Below are 17,390 nucleotides of genomic sequence, written 5' to 3' on the forward strand. Positions count from 1 at the left end.
GGGTCTAATCCTCAGTCAGTATCACTGAGAGCTATACACTCTGCTACATCCTACCTACATATTTAGCATTTAAAGGGATAGTTCGCCCAAAAATGAAAATTCTGTCATCATTTACTCACCCTCAAGTTGTTTCAAACCTGTATGAATTTCTTTTTTCTGCTGAACACAAAAGATGATATTTTGAAAAATGTCTGTAACCAAACAGTTGATGGACCCCATTGACTTTCATAGTAGGAAAAATAAATACTATGGAAGTCAATGGGGTCCATCTACTGTTTGGTTACCGATATTTTTCAAAATATCTTCTTTTGTGTTCAGCAGAAAAAAGAAATTCATACAGGTTTGAAACAACTTGAGGGTGAGTAAATGATGACAGAATTTTCATTTTTGGGCGAACTATCCCTTTAAGGCATCATAAGCCCCTTTCACACATACAGTCCTTTACTGGTAAATTACCATTAAGAGATCATGTGTGAACAGGACCGTCTCAAAAATACCAGTAAATTGGTTCTGGCAATTTACCATATGTGACCTTGGAACACAAAACCAGTCACATGGGTCAGTTTCTTTAAATTGAGATTTATACATCACATGAAAGCATCACATCAACATCACAACTATTTGAAAATCTGGAATATGAGGGTTGAAAAAAAAATCGAAACATTGAGAAAATCCCCTTTAAAGTTGTCCATTTATGTTCACGATTGTGCTGCATTCACTCACAAAAATAAATGTTTTATATATTTACGGTAGAAAATTTGTAAAATATCTTCATGGAACATGATCTTTACTTAATATCCAAATGATTTTTGGCATAAAAGAAAAATCGATAATTTTGACCCATACAATGTATTGTTGGCTATTGCCACAAATATACCCGTGTGACTCGAGACTGGTTTTGTGATCCAGGGTCACATACAAGTTCATAAATGATGAAAAATGAGTTCAATAGCTACAGTATGCAACTCTATAGAAGGCAATGTATGTATTTAATTTGTAAAAGTAAATGCAAAATCAATTACCCTCTGGGATAATAAATTAAACTGAACTGAACACATGCATTAAACACCATTAAAAAAGACAAGAGAAGTTATTGTTATAGTCCTGGGAGTGAATGGGCCATCAGGCTGGTTGCTAAAGCAGTTTGTGAGGGGGATTGTGAGTTGAAGAAAAACTGATAATTAATTAAATCATGAAAAATGTAAAATAATTTAATCCTTTTAAAATAAAAGCACTTAAAATAAAACAATTACTAAAAAGCTGAAATATTTCATTTGTTTACCTGAATGTCATGTGACCATTAACCAACATCAGAGAACCATGAACATGCAAATGTGTGTTACTTGATTTATTGAATTATTGAAATATTGAAATTATTGAAATATTAACTTAAAATCAAATATACATATAATATTATGCATTTATCCAACTGTATATAGAGAGCTATGCGATAATATAGTTAAAATTTGCACTGATTTAAACAATCAAGCAGTTGATATATCATACATCACCTTCACGGACCTTCCTAAAATAATTGTCTAAGTAATTTTTTGACAAAAAAGTCATCATGCAATTCTACCCCTGTAGTATAATGGCCTATGTCAAGAGTGTGACTTAGGCCGTTTTATTTTGCCTAAGTCAAAAGAGACTTATGCAATATTACAAGCTTTTCAAGATGGCAGCTGCATCAAGAAGAACGAAAATCTATTCAACCTCTGAAGTTAGGTTCAGTTTTTTGTGTTTTCTGAGAAACCTGAAAAAATGACTTTAGGAAGGTGACGATATATAGTATATTTTCACTGTACCTGTGGTCTTGGCGACTTTAATGAGGCCCCGACGGAACTTGTCCTTGAGGTGATTCTTCATGTGGAAGTTTTTGGCTCCACCGGTCACTGAAATCAGCAGGTTCGGCGAACGCAATTTCCACTTTTCTGTCATCAGCTGGTACAGACTCTCACTGGTCGTGTCCGACGACACCCGAACATACTAAACACACACAACAGAATCCCTTCTATGAGCTCGTATATATAATTCTAGCATAAGACAAAGGTGAATGTATTTAACCTTCTAACTGTGATGGAGGAACAGCCTGAATAATGGCATTTTTATTTGCATTTGGAAGATGCTTCTATATGAAATTTGTATTATTGTTGTCAGATATAATTTCTGATATGAAATATGATTGTAAAATAATCCTGAAAAAACTGTTTGGGAAATTTCAGTCCTTCTACATTCAATTTATACTGGTACTTCTACTATAATATAATTTTACATCGTTTTCAAAACGATCCCCATTCACACGGATCCACGAAAACGACTAGACATGCTGTATTATGCATGCCAGGCCATTAGATGCCGATGTCACTTTGTAAAACACGACACGCCTATAGACTGATGCTGCGTCTGTCACGGTTTGCAGGTTTGTCTGTTAAATCTGTGTGTACTGTTCTGGTCTGATTGTCTATCAGCGTCAGCTGTGCTGATGAGCAATCAGATCAGCGGCAAGTGTGTCTCGTTTATGGGTCCTATATATTGTCCTGTGTTTGTCATGTTCATTGTCAGATCGTTTGTTACTGGTTCTCTGTGTCTCGCTCTGTGCAGTTGATCTCCAGTTCCTGTTCATTTTGGATTATTCTGCCGTCAGTGTCAGTGCTTTGGACTGTTGCCCGAGTTTTGCTTCTTGCCGTTGTTTCCTTCATTGTTTCCTGTCTTCGAGGATTTCAGCCCACTGCAGTCTCTGCGCTGCCAAGGACCTGACTGCCGACCAGAGACTTTGTGTTTTGAGTCTTGTTCTCTTGAGAAGTCTAAATAAACCTTATTCTCACTCGCAATTGGATCCAGTGTTTTCGTCCCTGACAGCGTCCGAATATGCCTACTTCCCTACTATATAGTAGGCGAGAAGGCTGAGTAGTATGTCCGAATTCATAGTATTCATAAAACAGTAGGCAAAAAGTACCAGGATGATTGAGATACTGAGATTCTGAAGTGTGCATTTGACTTTACTATCCCATGAGGCCACGGGGGAGGATGGTGAATGGCGGTAAAGCGACGCAACTGAGGCCGTAGGTCACATGATAATGACATCATGGCAGATGTAGTACGCCCGATTTTCATTCATACTAAACACATTCATACTATATAGAACGTACTTATGGTGTGAACACACCAAACGCGAAGTGTATATTCGCATCATGTACTCTAGATTACTCGCGGGATGTTTCTTGTTTTTCGCATCACTCGCGCAAATAAAAACATTGCACGGAAAGGAGTGTCTTCACGCACATCATCAACAACAACTAAATTTCTATGCGCCATGCGAATTTGAGGCGAAGATGCGATTGAAGCGAATTCAGGGGGGCAATGTTTCAGAAAACACTGAAGCTTCCCCGGGGGCCGCCATTGATTAGCAGACCATCACCTGCTGTTAGCATTCCATTGACTCCCATTCATTTTGGCGTCACTTTGACAGCGAATAACTTTACATCTGAGTCGTTTAAAGACTCTATTTGTTCATTATTTATTTCTAAAGAAACACGAAAATGTATAAAAGGCTCCATTACCTTGTATCTTATACGTTATGGTCCTGTAGAAGCAGTTTTTGTAAAAATAGGCTAACAATTGCATCATAACCACGCGACTCTCTGTCGCACAGTAGAGAGATTACCGTATGGACAGGAGGAGAAGCTCGCGGGCAATCAGAATACTTGAAATACTTAAAATAATTAATCAGAATACTTAGCAAAAGTTGCTCCTGCTCCTAGCTCATGGACAGCTCCTACTCACACTCTCCGTCTCTGCAAGTTTCAGAAGGGAATGATTCAGATTTCTCTCGGCACAGCTACTAGAAGACAGATGGGTTGCTCACGTCACATCTACGTCGTCAAGCTCAGTTTGAGTCTGCGCAGTACGCTCAGCCATCAGGAAGTGAGTGCTTCAAATTGACTTCACTTTTCTCCGTTGAATCTAATGGGGTCGCTGTGTCCATTTCTTTTACTGTCTATGGGCGAATTGCAGCAAACGCGTCGCCCAATTCACGTCATTCACACCGCCCAGTGCGAATTCGCGTCTTTGCATTGACTTTGTATGTAATCATCTTGCGCAAATAATTAAATTCGCATTCGGTGTGAACACGCCATTACTGTTTTAAAGGTCACGAAGTAAGTTTCAAACCAAATATAGTACCTACTAGACCGCATGCGATTTCGAACGCAGTATGAACACGTAATATGCATGTGATGACATCACCGTTTTCACAAATTCACGTTTTTGTAGTTTATACGGAGACGATAATGGTCTTGTTTTCAAAAAATGTGCACTTTGAAACTATTTTCAAAAGTTAGCATTTTCAGGCCCTCAAAATGCCGTTGTGTAAATGAACGTCTAAAACACAAAGTTTTGCATTTTTGGTTGAAAACGGTGTTGTTTAAATGCCCCCCCAAGACAAAATACACTTATATTCAAGATTCAATCTATGAAATCAAGGCTAAATATCTTAGTGTATCTTCTCAAGTAGCCTAAATGTTTCTCAATTTAAGGACTTTTATATGTTTTAACTGGAAAACAAGACAAAATTCTCTTTAAGAATATGTTTGTTTTTGTTTTTTCAGTCTACTTTTTAAATCCTGTTTCAGTGACTCTACGCTTCACTAAATAGACACTTAATCACCTACATGAATAACTTTTAACATCCATGGAACCTTTCCATTGGACTTTATAGTGTTAAAAGGTTGTTTAGATAATTAAAATGTTATTCACACACACACACAAAAAAATAGGTTCTTTTGACAACTGATTACTGAAATGGATCTTCAATGGAATTGCTGAAAAAAAACACTTTCGGAACCTTTGTTTTTTTAAGAGTGTATAATAGAAAGGAGGTCCGTTTGAATCAAGTCGTCATTTTACCTTGCCGGTTTTCTGTCCAAGTCCACCAAAGCTGATGTCTCCAAAAGCATCGGTGGGCACCTCTCTGACGTGCCTGTGTTTGTCCCACTGCTCCCCAACATAGTCCTCCGGTTTGATGGCCTCATCGCAGTGCTGGGTCTTTGAGTAACCACACTTACAAATCCCCTTCCTGTCAATGGTAATCCATGTTATCCACACATGAGTTACAGCCCAACACGCACACCACACATATTGTCCGAATGTTGCAGAACCACACACAGAAGCGAACAGGATGAACACGTGATCTTTAGTTTACCTCTTGTCAAGTTGCATATGACCAACACATCATGAATTATACTTCATCATATTTTATATACACGATGACTTTTAAAATAATAGCTCACCAAAATATTTATATTGCACAAGTCATGATTATTTTATCCGTCATTATTATTACAGAAAAAGCATGGTCATATCTTGATTTATAGTTACAATGAGGAACTATTAAAAGACGTTTATCAGAAGACCTAATTGCTCAAGAAAAGGAGTGCAAGTAGAGGAGATCAAAAAGCACTGTCTGCTAGTGCCTTGTCAACATAAAAAAGAACTTTGAAATCAATAAACCATTGTAAAGATGCTAATATGGAAGTAATATGGTCATGTTTTCTTGTGCTGCTGCATTATGCACAAATTGCAGACTAGCTAACGCAGTTTTAGGGAGACCAATGTACAAATAGTCTAACCTTTATGAGATCAGAGATGGATCACAATTTCCATATCTTTTCTGGTTATAAAATTATTAACTTTAGTGATTGATCTCAAACAAAAGAAGCTATTCAGCACTAATCTGCTTATTAAAATTTAAATAAGAGTCCATAATTACCCCAATACTCTTAACGTGATCTTCTGAATTTAAGGATAAGAGATTTTAAGGAGTGATTTTAAGATGTAGATAGAGATAAAGTGGAATGGCCTAACAATCAAAACCTCGGTTTGACTCATTTAACTGAAGGAAATTATTATACAGCTTGATGACATTATAGCGCTTGCAAACATTGTCTAAGGAACATTTCTTATCTAAATTCACTGGAAAATAAAACTGAAAAATATCAGCATAACAGTGATAAGATAATTAGTTGTCACTCTATATCTCCAATAATATCTTAAGATGATGTTTAAATACCTAACCTAACCCTTTATGATCAAAGCTCTGTAGTTTTAAAAACATGTTATGCAATATAATGCAGTGATGATTGAGAGATGAACAAATAATCCTTCCTCAAAATGATGATGATATTTGATACTCACATTTGAACATGATATGGATAATCGAATAAACCTAAGTTGCTTCAGTCCGGTAAGTGTTCATCTTGAAATATTACTAACAATATATAAGTTATTCTTAGGTGTGCTTTTATAAAAATAAGTAAAACATGTGAAACCCATATGAAGATGTTTACAGTTATACTAAAAGGCCTTTTACTTGTTAAAAAGTATAAACTGTCAATCATACGACCGAAGGCATGTAGTAGATTGAGTGCAAGAGGTTTTTTTTAGTAAAGTTTTCATCATGTTGATCCTTAAAAAATTGTGTATCAAATATGATACAGTAGGTTTTATAGGGTTAATTCCTCAGAATGATTCAGCTTTACAAGTCAAGGTCATTAAACACCAAACATTCCGTCTGATCTGCCGATCACACACACACACACACACACACACACACACACACACGCTCCTCATACCTGGCATCCTCCACATAGAAGCAGCACTCTTTCTTCTTGATGTTGTCTTTAATCCAGGAGGCGAGCGAGCAGCGCTGTGAGGAGGGAGAGTTAGACAGATATGGGCAACCTTTAACAGCGCTCACAGCGAGTGTTTGCACGAGGATCGGCTCCAACGTTGCCTCATCCATGCTCATATCAGAGACAGTGAGTGTGAATGAGACAGGCAGACATATGAGAGGGGGAGGGTGTGTACGGGCAGGGCGGTCTACAATAAAAAACTGCACTGCAGTCAGACTGATGTCAGACACAGGGACGGAAGCACTACTGAAATACGGACAGGGTCTGAAAGGGGCTTAAATCATGATTTGTACTATGAAAACATACTGCAACTTAACCACAGTAAAAATTACTATATTTGAAATGCGTAAACTGATCAAATGTGTACTTTGAAAAACAAGTTTTTAATGTTGTTTATATGTCTATGTGGTGTTTTTACAGTTTTTCTCGATTGTTTACACACATTTTCTGGTACTTGAGACACAATGACCACAACATGTAACTCATTCACCAACCCCCTGAACCAATTCTGCTAAACTACAAGCACAATTCCTGCTTTACACTCAAATTGCAGTTCTAAAACACACTTTTTTCAAAACACTACACACAATTCTCTGCTTTTGGCACAATTTTCATGCAGAAAATCTCTTGTTTTCACAAGGAACACACTGCCATTCAAATATACACACTGACTCATCACATGGGCAAACACCCGTCACACAGTTTTACAATTAGCAATCAGAGCTTTAGCATAAAAGTGCAACAGGTGAGCTCTTCAATGGAGCAATGGATGCCAACATTGGATTTTTTTTTTTTTTTTACTGTAACTGTATACAGTAAATTCTTCTGTTGTTTTGTATGTAGACCACTGTATGAACAACTTTGTGTTGGTTGGGATGTACACTGTGTACATTGTTTTTGTGGGAAAAATAAAATATATTTGTTACCATGTATTTGTGTGTTCTGAGTATAAAAACAATATTCTCAAATATTTTACAACACACTTATGTATGTACTGTCTGTAGTAAGTGTAACACTGAACAAAAAAAGGCCTAAGTCATTATGATGAATGGAGAAGAAGTGTTTTCCATTCATCATAGTGTTTTACATTGAGCACATCAGTGTTCAACTGGTTCTTATAAATGTCTATTCATATGATGGTTTGTGTGTGTCATTTGAAAACAAAATACCATTTTGAGAAGAAATAACATTGTTTTGAATGTAAAGTTTCCTTTTGCAGGAGAATTGAGGGGTTTTGCCCATTGTGTGTGTGATTTTGGATTTGTGTGTAGAGTTCTGAGAATATGAGGCATGCTTTCAGAAAATGTGTGTAAACAATCGAGAAAAACTGTAATATGCTTTACAGTTTTTCTCAATTGCTAAAACACTAAAACCCATTGGCTGTACAAAGTTCTCAGTTGCCTGAACTCATTTAGCTAATTGTGCAGTCTGTTGTCAATATCTTAAACCATTTCACATGGTAAAACACAATTTGCAGATCTCACTTAGACTTTTCAGCAAAACTCTAAACACATTCTCAAAACACAGTCTGCACTCTAATGCACATGTCATCCATACTGGTAAACACAAGTGGCAACGATCAAATACAAATAGAGAACACTCGTCATTGTTTGAACACAACCACTCAAAATTGATTTAACCTGTTTCAAAAGATGCTGTGACACAACCAATATAAGCCAGTTCAGAGAGAAAACAGGTTGTTGAAGGAGGGAAGGAGAAAGTCTGAGAATGGATAGAAGAAACAATGTGAGAGGACGAGGACGAGTGCATATGCGAGGTGGGCGACGAGGAAGAAGAGGAGGAGGAGGGCAAGAAAGAGGAAGAGGGGGAGGAGAGGAAGAGGGGGAGGAGGGCAAGAAAGGAGGAGGGACTATATTGCTTGTGATGTCGACGAAGTGCTCTGCCCTGGCCTGACCCAGCCTAAAGACAAGAAGAAGCACACTGATCACATCTTTACTCCTTTGATTTTTGTCCCTTTTAGTACTGTATACTGTAGTACAGTGCATTGTAGGCTGTATACTGTAGAATGAACAAATTGTATGGCCTGAACATTGTGCTTTCCATTTGTTACAGTTTTTCTCGATTGCTTAAACACATTTCTTGAAACTATGCCTCGTATTCTCAAAACTATAAACACAAATCCATAACGTCTCACCCAATTCCCCAAACATCCTATTTTCAGGTCAAAATTAAGCTCTACACTCAAAACCATTCACTCTTGCTGAAAAACCAAACTTTGCCCTCAGACAGGACACACAAGCCCTCAAAATCACACACACTACAACATAGTCTTACACACTGGTGCAATAAATTCAAAACAACATTTCCAAAACTGGTAAGTTATGTTGCTTGTGGTTCCCCCCTCACAAACCTTTTCACATGATGAACACAAAAGACACAACCAGTGGATACATTGGCACATTTTTATTCATACACAGAAAACACACACACACACACAAATATTTTTTTCCTGTTTTACTCTTCTTCTTTTTTTTTACTCTTTTTTTTTTTTACTCTCTCCTCTAATTTTTTTTATATTTACTTACAGTAAGATGTGTGTGACCGACATATGACAGTAAAAGAGCACACACAAACCATATTCTAATATGGAATTCGAATTGTATTGGAATGGTAAAGAGTGTTGGGACGTGACAGGAGGGCCTCCACTCAAGGATACAATATGATGGATACGTCTAAGAATGTTCCACATATGGTTGAAATACCATCATTTGCCTAGAAAGATAACATTCTGGGAGTCAAGACTATAAAGGAGAAAGGATGCCCTCCCTTCACTGTCACACTCTGCAGCCACTCTGTGTGACCGTACGACTACTGGCCTTTTCTTGCAAGAAAATAAACCTCATCAAAGACTATTGGAAATGTTTGTCTCTTATTCAGTGATAGAATTTTGTTTGCCACCACACCTCCCTGAAGGTTCTGGAGGCGACGGTAAAGCAACTCAAATTTGGCCTTACTCGTAGCCGAGCCTCCCTCATAGTCATACCATTGATAAAGACATGGGCAACTAGAGTGGCTTGAATTTCATCTGAGACTGCTTGTCTTCTTGTCCTTGCCCTTCCTCCTCCTCATTCTTATCCCTCTTCCTTCATGTCTTTCTGGATCCATTGTTCCAAAACGCAATAAACTGATTTGGGCCCTTTTATATATCTATTGAAGGTTCTGATTGATGTGTGTTAAATTTTGACTCTTAGTGTTTCCACATGGGTAATTGTGTCTAACTGAGCTGAAGCTGTGCTGACTTGAGTGAACAATATTGAATGCTAGTGCTTTCTAAATGACAACATGGTATAAGCAATGAGAAATGAAGGGATTTGTGTGTAGAGTTTTGCAGTGACAGTTCAACAAATCTGACTCGTGTCAAAACAGGGAATAGTGTTTATAGTTTAGTGAAATGGGTGTGCTTTTTGATAAATGGCGTTATGGTTTTGAAATTTTAGTTCAAAAGCCTGGTTATAGTGTTTAAGCAATCGAGAAAAACTGTAACAGCACTGACTGCTCAATAGATTTTGACTGGTTGCAGGTTCATATCAGCAAAGAACAAGAATTACAGTATCACAGAGACAAAGGACAAGTTTGTGAGATGCAGGGTACAGTACTGTAAAAATAGGGGTACAAGGAGGAGGAAGAACAAAAAATAAAATTGCAAAGAGCAAAGCAGAGTAGTAATTTTGAGCTACTATAGCCGCTTTCCGACCGGAGGAACCTTTTCACAGTTCCTAGAACTATTGGCTAAAGTACCCGGATGTCGCCGTGTTCGCACCGCAGGAACTAGGAACGATTTTAGTTCTAGGAACTCCATTTGTAGGAATTAATTTGGGTCCAACTTCAGAGTAGGGTCTAAACCAGCACTATAGGAACTATCCGTGACGTTAGTGTACGCTGATTGACGCGGAACATCAGCACCCGCCATTTTTAAAACAGCTAGAATGTAAACACACAGATTATAGCCTATATATTTACTCCATAAACTATACAAACATGGAAAACAGTGATAGATGGGTCTCTAAACCTTTATGCTGAAGAGAAAATCCAACGCAACTTTGAGGGGACCAAGCCAAACATGATTATGTTTATCTGCCCAGCTAGCAACACTGGACATCAACCACACGGCATAGGCTAATAACCTTTTTTTCATATACTGTCTACTTTCTATAACAGTTCTATCTAATAACATATTAAACAGTACTGTTAGACAGATCGCTAACTAATAAACACAGAGAATGTGAGCATTGTTTGCTCTGGCGTTCTCAGCGCCGCCAAAATAAAGGTCCGTCGCGCCGTCAAAATAAAAGTCACCGTGCTTGCGTCACTCCCTTACCCCTCCTACCAGTTCCTATGGCCACTTGGCCAGTGCGAACGCAAACAGCAAAACCGAGTTTGGGGGAGAGTAGTTCTTAGAACTGTTTAGAAGTGGACAGTTCCTAGCACTAAGTTCCTATAACTACTTGGTCGAAAAGCGGCTTATGATATAACATGTTTTCGTTCATCAAAAGACAATGACGGAAAAATATGAAATTTGTTTTGAGATTAAAAATTTACTTTGCCCTGAGAATTATGTTTTTTTTATTTATTTTTTTACTTTTCTTTTTATTTCCTTTTATCAAGTGCAGTCACAAATGAACTTTTTGATGGTCCAGTAAGGTGTCACGGGTAAGTCTACAAACAGAATAGCAGTCCGTAGATATCTTTCGAGAACTATGTTTTGAACAATGTGTTTTCTATTTTTTGGTGTATTGTTTACTGACTGCTTGATAGTGTATATCATTTTGATCACTTTGTTTATGATTTGAGAGCAGTGTTTGATTTTGAACACAGGTAAAACTGTTTTGAGGCGAAAGTTTCATTTTGCAAGAGGAGTCAGAGGTTTTGTAAATAGTGCTTGAAGATGAGGTTTTGTGTTTAATGTTTTCAGAAAATGGAGCAAGGTTTCAGAAATTGTGTTTTAGCAATTGAGAAAAACTGTAAGACAAATTGTAAATTCATAAGTCGACACCATTGCTGAGTATTTTCTCCTTTAAACTGCAGTGAACTGTGATAGAAATATTTTATGTAATGGGTATTTTCAACATTAAATGTACAGAGACATGCAGACTAAGGATGCTCAGGTCAAAGGCCATATATACTTAAAGGGGTGGTATAATGTCTTTTCACAAGATGTAAAATAAGTCTCTGATGTCCCCAGAGTGTGTATGTGAAGTTTTAGCTCAAAATACCCCCCAGATATTTTTATATAGCATGTTAAAATTGTCACATTTTGAGGGTGAGCAAAAACACACCGTTTTGTGTCTGTTCCTTTAAATGCAAATGAGCTGCTGCTCCCGGCACAGGGGGCGGAGCTTCAACAGCTTGCACTCACACACACATGCACTAAAAAAATTCTAAAACTTTTAGCCTTTTATGTTCAAACCGGAGTCAGACGATGATGGAGAGACTCAAGAAGAAGTGACAACATGTAGAAGCAACAGGACATTTCTGAATGGTTAGTTGATGAATTTATGAAGCTTATGTGTAGTTATCTTCTAGTCATTGATTAGCATATTCTGTCTTGATAATCTATAAATTGTGTTCCCGGGGGCGGGGTTTATGTAAATTTTATGGTTGGTGATGTCACTATAGTCCTTAAAAAGTGAATTCTTTAAAAGCAAATATCTCCCTTTGCTTTGAACTTTGAGCGTTGTAACTTTGCAGATGTTGTTTATGCTCAAACAGCAACATTACACACTAACTAAAGTTAGAAAAGTGAAATCATAATCAACCACCCCTTTAACCAAAAAGTGCTTAACACAGTAGGCTACTGTAGAACTAACAGTCATATGATTAGCTTAGATCATTACAAACCAATCACCAGAACAAATCACAGTGAAGAAGACTTGAATGACACTGATTTTTGCAGACTATAGAGCCGCCCTCGGGGTGAGGCTGTTATACTCTGAGTTAGTATTACAGTTTTTCTCGATTGCTTAAACACATTTCTTGAAACTATGTCTCGTATTCTCAAAACTATAAACACAAATCCATAACGTCTCACCCAATTCCCCAAACATCCTATTTTCAGGTCAAAATGAAGCTCTACACTCAAAACCATCCACTCTTGCTGAAAAACCAAACTTTGCCCTCAGACAGGACACACAAGCCCTCAAAATCACACACACTACAACATAGTTTAACACACTGGTGCAATAAATTCAAAACAACATTTCCAAAACTGGTAAGTTATGTTGCTTGTGGTTCCCCCCTCACAAACCTTTTCACATGATGAACACAAAAGACACAACCAGTGGATACATTGGCACATTTTTATTCATACACAGAAAACACACACACACACACAAATATTTTTTTTTCCTGTTTTACTCTTCTTCTTTTTTTTTACTCTTTTTTTTTTTACTCTCTCCTCTAATTTTTTTTATATTTACTTACAGTAAGATGTGTGTGACCGACATATGACAGTAAAAGAGCACACACAAACCATATTCTAATATGGAATTCGAATTGTATTGGAATGGTAAAGAGTGTTGGGACGTGACAGGAGGGCCTCCACTCAAGGATACAATATGATGGATACGTCTAAGAATGTTCCACATATGGTTGAAATACCATCATTTGCCTAGAAAGATAACATTCTGGGAGTCAAGACTATAAAGGAGAAAGGATGCCCTCCCTTCACTGTCACACTCTGCAGCCACTCTGTGTGACCGTATGACTACTGGCCTTTTCTTGCAAGAAAATAAACCTCAAAGACTATTGGAAATGTTTGTCTCTTATTCAGTGATAGAATTTTGTTTGCCACCACTCCTCCCTGAAGGTTCTGGAGGCGACGGTAAAGCAACTCAAATTTGGCCTTACTCGTAGCCGAGCCTCCCTCATAGTCATACCATTGATAAAGACATGGGCAACTAGAGTGGCTTGAATTTCATCTGAGACTGCTTGTCTTCTTGCCCTTGCCCTTCCTCCTCCTCATTCTTATCCCTCTTCCTTCATGTCTTTCTGGATCCATTGTTCCAAAACGCAATAAACTGATTTGGGCCCTTTTATATATCTATTGAAGGTTCTGATTGATGTGTGTTAAATTTTGACTTAAGTGTTTCCACCTGGGTAATTGTGTGCTAACTGAGCTGAAGCTGTGCTGACTTGAGTGAACAATATTGAATGCTAGTGCTTTCTAAATGACAACATGGTATAAGCAATGAGAAATGAAGGGATTTGTGTGTAGAGTTTTGCAGTGACAGTTCAACAAATCTGACTTATGTGTCAAAACAGGGAATAGTGTTTATAGTTTAGGGAAATGGGTGTGCTTTTTGATAAATGGCGTTATGGTTTTGAAATTTTAGTTCAAAAGCCTGGTTATAGTGTTTAAGCAATCGAGAAAAACTGTAACAGCACTGACTGCTCAATAGATTTTGACTGGTTGCAGGTTCATATCAGCAAAGAACAAGAATTACAGTATCACAGAGACAAAGGACAAGTTTGTGAGATGCAGGGTACAGTACTGTAAAAATAGGGGTACAAGGAGGAGGAAGAACAAAAAATAAAATTGCAAAGAGCAAAGCAGAGTAGTAATTTTGAGCTACTATGATATAACATGTTTTCGTTCATCAAAAGACAATGACGGAAAAATATGAAATTTGTTTTGAGATTAAAAATTTACTTTGCCCTGAGAATTATGTTTTTTTTTTGTTTTTTTTTACTTTTCTTTTTATTTCCTTTTATCAAGTGCAGTCACAAATGAACTTTTTGATGGTCCAGTAAGGTGTCACGGGTAAGTCTACAAACAGAATAGCAGTCCATAGATATCTTTCGAGAACTATGTTTTGAACCATGTGTTTTCTATTTTTTGGTGTATTGTTTACTGACTGCTTGATAGTGTATATCATTTTGATCACTTTGTTTATGATTTGAGAGCAGTGTTTGATTTTGAACACAGGTAAAACTGTTTTGAGGCGAAAGTTTCATTTCGCAAGAGGAGTCAGAGGTTTTGTAAATAGTGCTTGAAGATGAGGTTTTGTGTTTAATGTTTTCAGAAAATGGAGCAAGGTTTCAGAAATTGTGTTTTAGCAATTGAGAAAAACTGTAAGACAAATTGTAAATTCATAAGTCGACACCATTGCTGAGTATTTTCTCCTTTAAACTGCAGTGAACTGTGATAGAAATATTTTATGTAATGGGTATTTTCAACATTAAATGTACAGAGACATGCAGACTAAGGATGCTCAGGTCAAAGGCCATATATACTTAAAGGGGTGGTATAATGTCTTTTCACAAGATGTAAAATAAGTCTCTGATGTCCCCAGAGTGTGTATGTGAAGTTTTAGCTCAAAATACCCCCCAGATATTTTTATATAGCATGTTAAAATTGTCACTTTTTGAGGGTGAGCAAAAACACACCGTTTTGTGTCTGTTCCTTTAAATGCAAATGAGCTGCTGCTCCCGGCACAGGGGGCGGAGCTTCAACAGCTTGCACTCACACACACATGCACTAAAAAATTTCTAAAACTTTTAGCCTTTTATGTTCAAACCGGAGTCAGACGATGATGGAGAGACTCAAGAAGAAGTGACAACATGTAGAAGCAACAGGACATTTCTGAATGGTTAGTTGATGAATTTATGAAGCTTATGTGTAGTTATCTTCTAGTCATTGATTAGCATATTCTGTCTTGATAATCTATAAATTGTGTTCCCGGGGGCGGGGTTTATGTAAATTTTATGGTTGGTGATGTCACTATAGTCCTTAAAAAGTGAATTCTTTAAAAGCAAATATCTCCCTTTGCTTTGAACTTTGAGCGTTGTAACTTTGCAGATGTTGTTTATGCTCAAACAGCAACATTACACACTAACTAAAGTTAGAAAAGTGAAATCATAATCAACCACCCCTTTAACCAAAAAGTGCTTAACACAGTAGGCTACTGTAGAACTAACAGTCATATGATTAGCTTAGATCATTACAAACCAATCACCAGAACAAATCACAGTGAAGAAGACTTGAATGACACTGATTTTTGCAGACTATAGAGCCGCCCTCGGGGTGAGGCTGTAATACTCTGAGTTAGTATTAATGATCCTTTGTCGGACCAGCGTACACCTGAGAAGGACAGTGAGAGTGTATAGATTCTAAAGACCTGTGTGCTCATGATGTGTGATTGAGGTAACTTAGTGATAGTACCTTCTTGACGGGACGCTGTCACCTTACTTCAGGGAAGTATTGTATTGTATTGTATTGTAAGTATTCAGATACTGTAGTTATTAAATACAATAGGTCTCACCTTCTCAATGTTTGAGAATAAACTTGCCTGTAACAGATTTACTAATTGGATTTTGCTGACATCCGTCGGGTGGACTTTCTCCTCTGATGTGCACAGCATCTCTGCAAACAAACAATTTTTTTTAATAAAAGGTGAATTTGATAAACAGAGTCTTTGAAAGCAAAACATCTTGTTCCACAAACACACACAGGACATGTTCTTACGTTTAAGAACAGTGAAACTGAATGACATCCTTCCAGCAATAAAAAAAGAACAAGCTTAATTTCGAAAAAGTAATAAGTAGCCTAAGGATAAATGTAGAGCGAGGCGGTTGTTATGTGAATACAATCCCGACAGGCTGATCAGCTGACGCGAAGCGGAGGGATCTTGAATCAGCCTGAAGGGGATGTATTCGCTATAATAACCGCCTCGCTCTACATTATCCCGCTTATTACATGGCTACCTACCAAATAAATCAATAATTTGACACAAAATATTGATTTATAAAGGAGTTTATTGATTTAAAAACGATTGTATTGCTCCCGCTAAAGAAAATAGTCCGTTCCGTCTCTACGGTTAGAATCCTGCGTCCATAGCAACGCTCTGTGGCAACAGTCTGTAATTTTATCAAGAAATAACAGACCACAGACCGCATTCTACATTAGAATTCAACCAAGCCATGTAATAAGCTAATTTAACACATACTAAATTAGAAACTCTTTTAAAGATAAACAAAAAACAATATAACAGATTATTAAAAGTGACTTTAGCTGCTTGGATGTTTGAAATATCAGAGTTTTAGATACTTTTACCTCTTAGGACTGTGATTAGTAATGGTCTCTTATATTCACAGCTTCATAATCATCGTTGTATGTTGTGACTTGGTTTCAAACTGAAGAAAAGAGAAGAAAAATAAGAAAAATCCATGCTGAAAGCTTGACATTAAACACTCTGCCGTGCGCTTTTACACATAAGTTTACTAGTCACTAAAACAAGTTGCCACAGCAATAGTCACCAGGTGCAATTCTTTACATGGATGATCAGATTACATTATTATTGAGAAAAGTGACTGCTTTAATGGGCTGACACGCTTTCTGTTGAACTAGACTGCTAATGCTGATTCAGCTTTAAAAGAATAGTACTATTTAGTCTAAGATTCGGTATATTCTGTTCAGTTTAGTTATTCTTTTGAGTTGAATTATAGCCCACAGTTATGGAATATGCTTATGGTACAAAACTTCACTCATGGGGAAAACATCATACTTTCGAAAAATGTTAAAAAGACAATCCATCAACCATTATCTATTCCTCAGCAGTGTTTTGCAGTCTATAACAAAGAACAAACGGTAACAGTGAGTGTCCCCACAGCATTAGATCTAGACATATTAACATTAGGCAGGTTCATACATGTCTCCACTCCAGTTCTCACAAAGTCAAAAAC

At 37.3% G+C, this 17,390-nt stretch overlaps 1 protein-coding gene across 5 annotated transcripts in view; it reads right to left on the bottom strand.

The window, feature by feature from the left end:
* Positions 1-17,390, bottom strand: part of trpm2 (transient receptor potential cation channel, subfamily M, member 2) — a 62,149-nt gene that overhangs the window by 41,626 nt on the left and 3,133 nt on the right. For 2 of the 5 annotated variants that reach the window (XM_084122390.1, XM_084122391.1), the window contains 5 exons: positions 16,762-16,841; positions 15,971-16,071; positions 6,630-6,703; positions 4,906-5,074; positions 1,806-1,986 (listed from right to left, as the gene is read on the bottom strand). In XM_084122390.1, coding sequence (XP_083978516.1) covers positions 1,806-1,986; positions 4,906-5,074; positions 6,630-6,703; positions 15,971-16,069 — 523 coding nt within the window. In that variant the 5' untranslated portion in view covers positions 16,070-16,071; positions 16,762-16,841. Of the gene's footprint in view, positions 1-1,805; positions 1,987-4,905; positions 5,075-6,629; positions 6,945-15,970; positions 16,072-16,761; positions 16,842-17,390 lie in introns of those variants that run through there. The other 3 variants (XM_084122393.1, XM_084122394.1, XM_084122392.1) reach the window with 3 other exon arrangements.

The sequence above is a fragment of the Abramis brama genome (assembly GCF_963993115.1).
Source record: "Abramis brama genome assembly, chromosome: 8".
NCBI classification, from domain to species: domain Eukaryota; kingdom Metazoa; phylum Chordata; class Actinopteri; order Cypriniformes; family Leuciscidae; genus Abramis; species Abramis brama.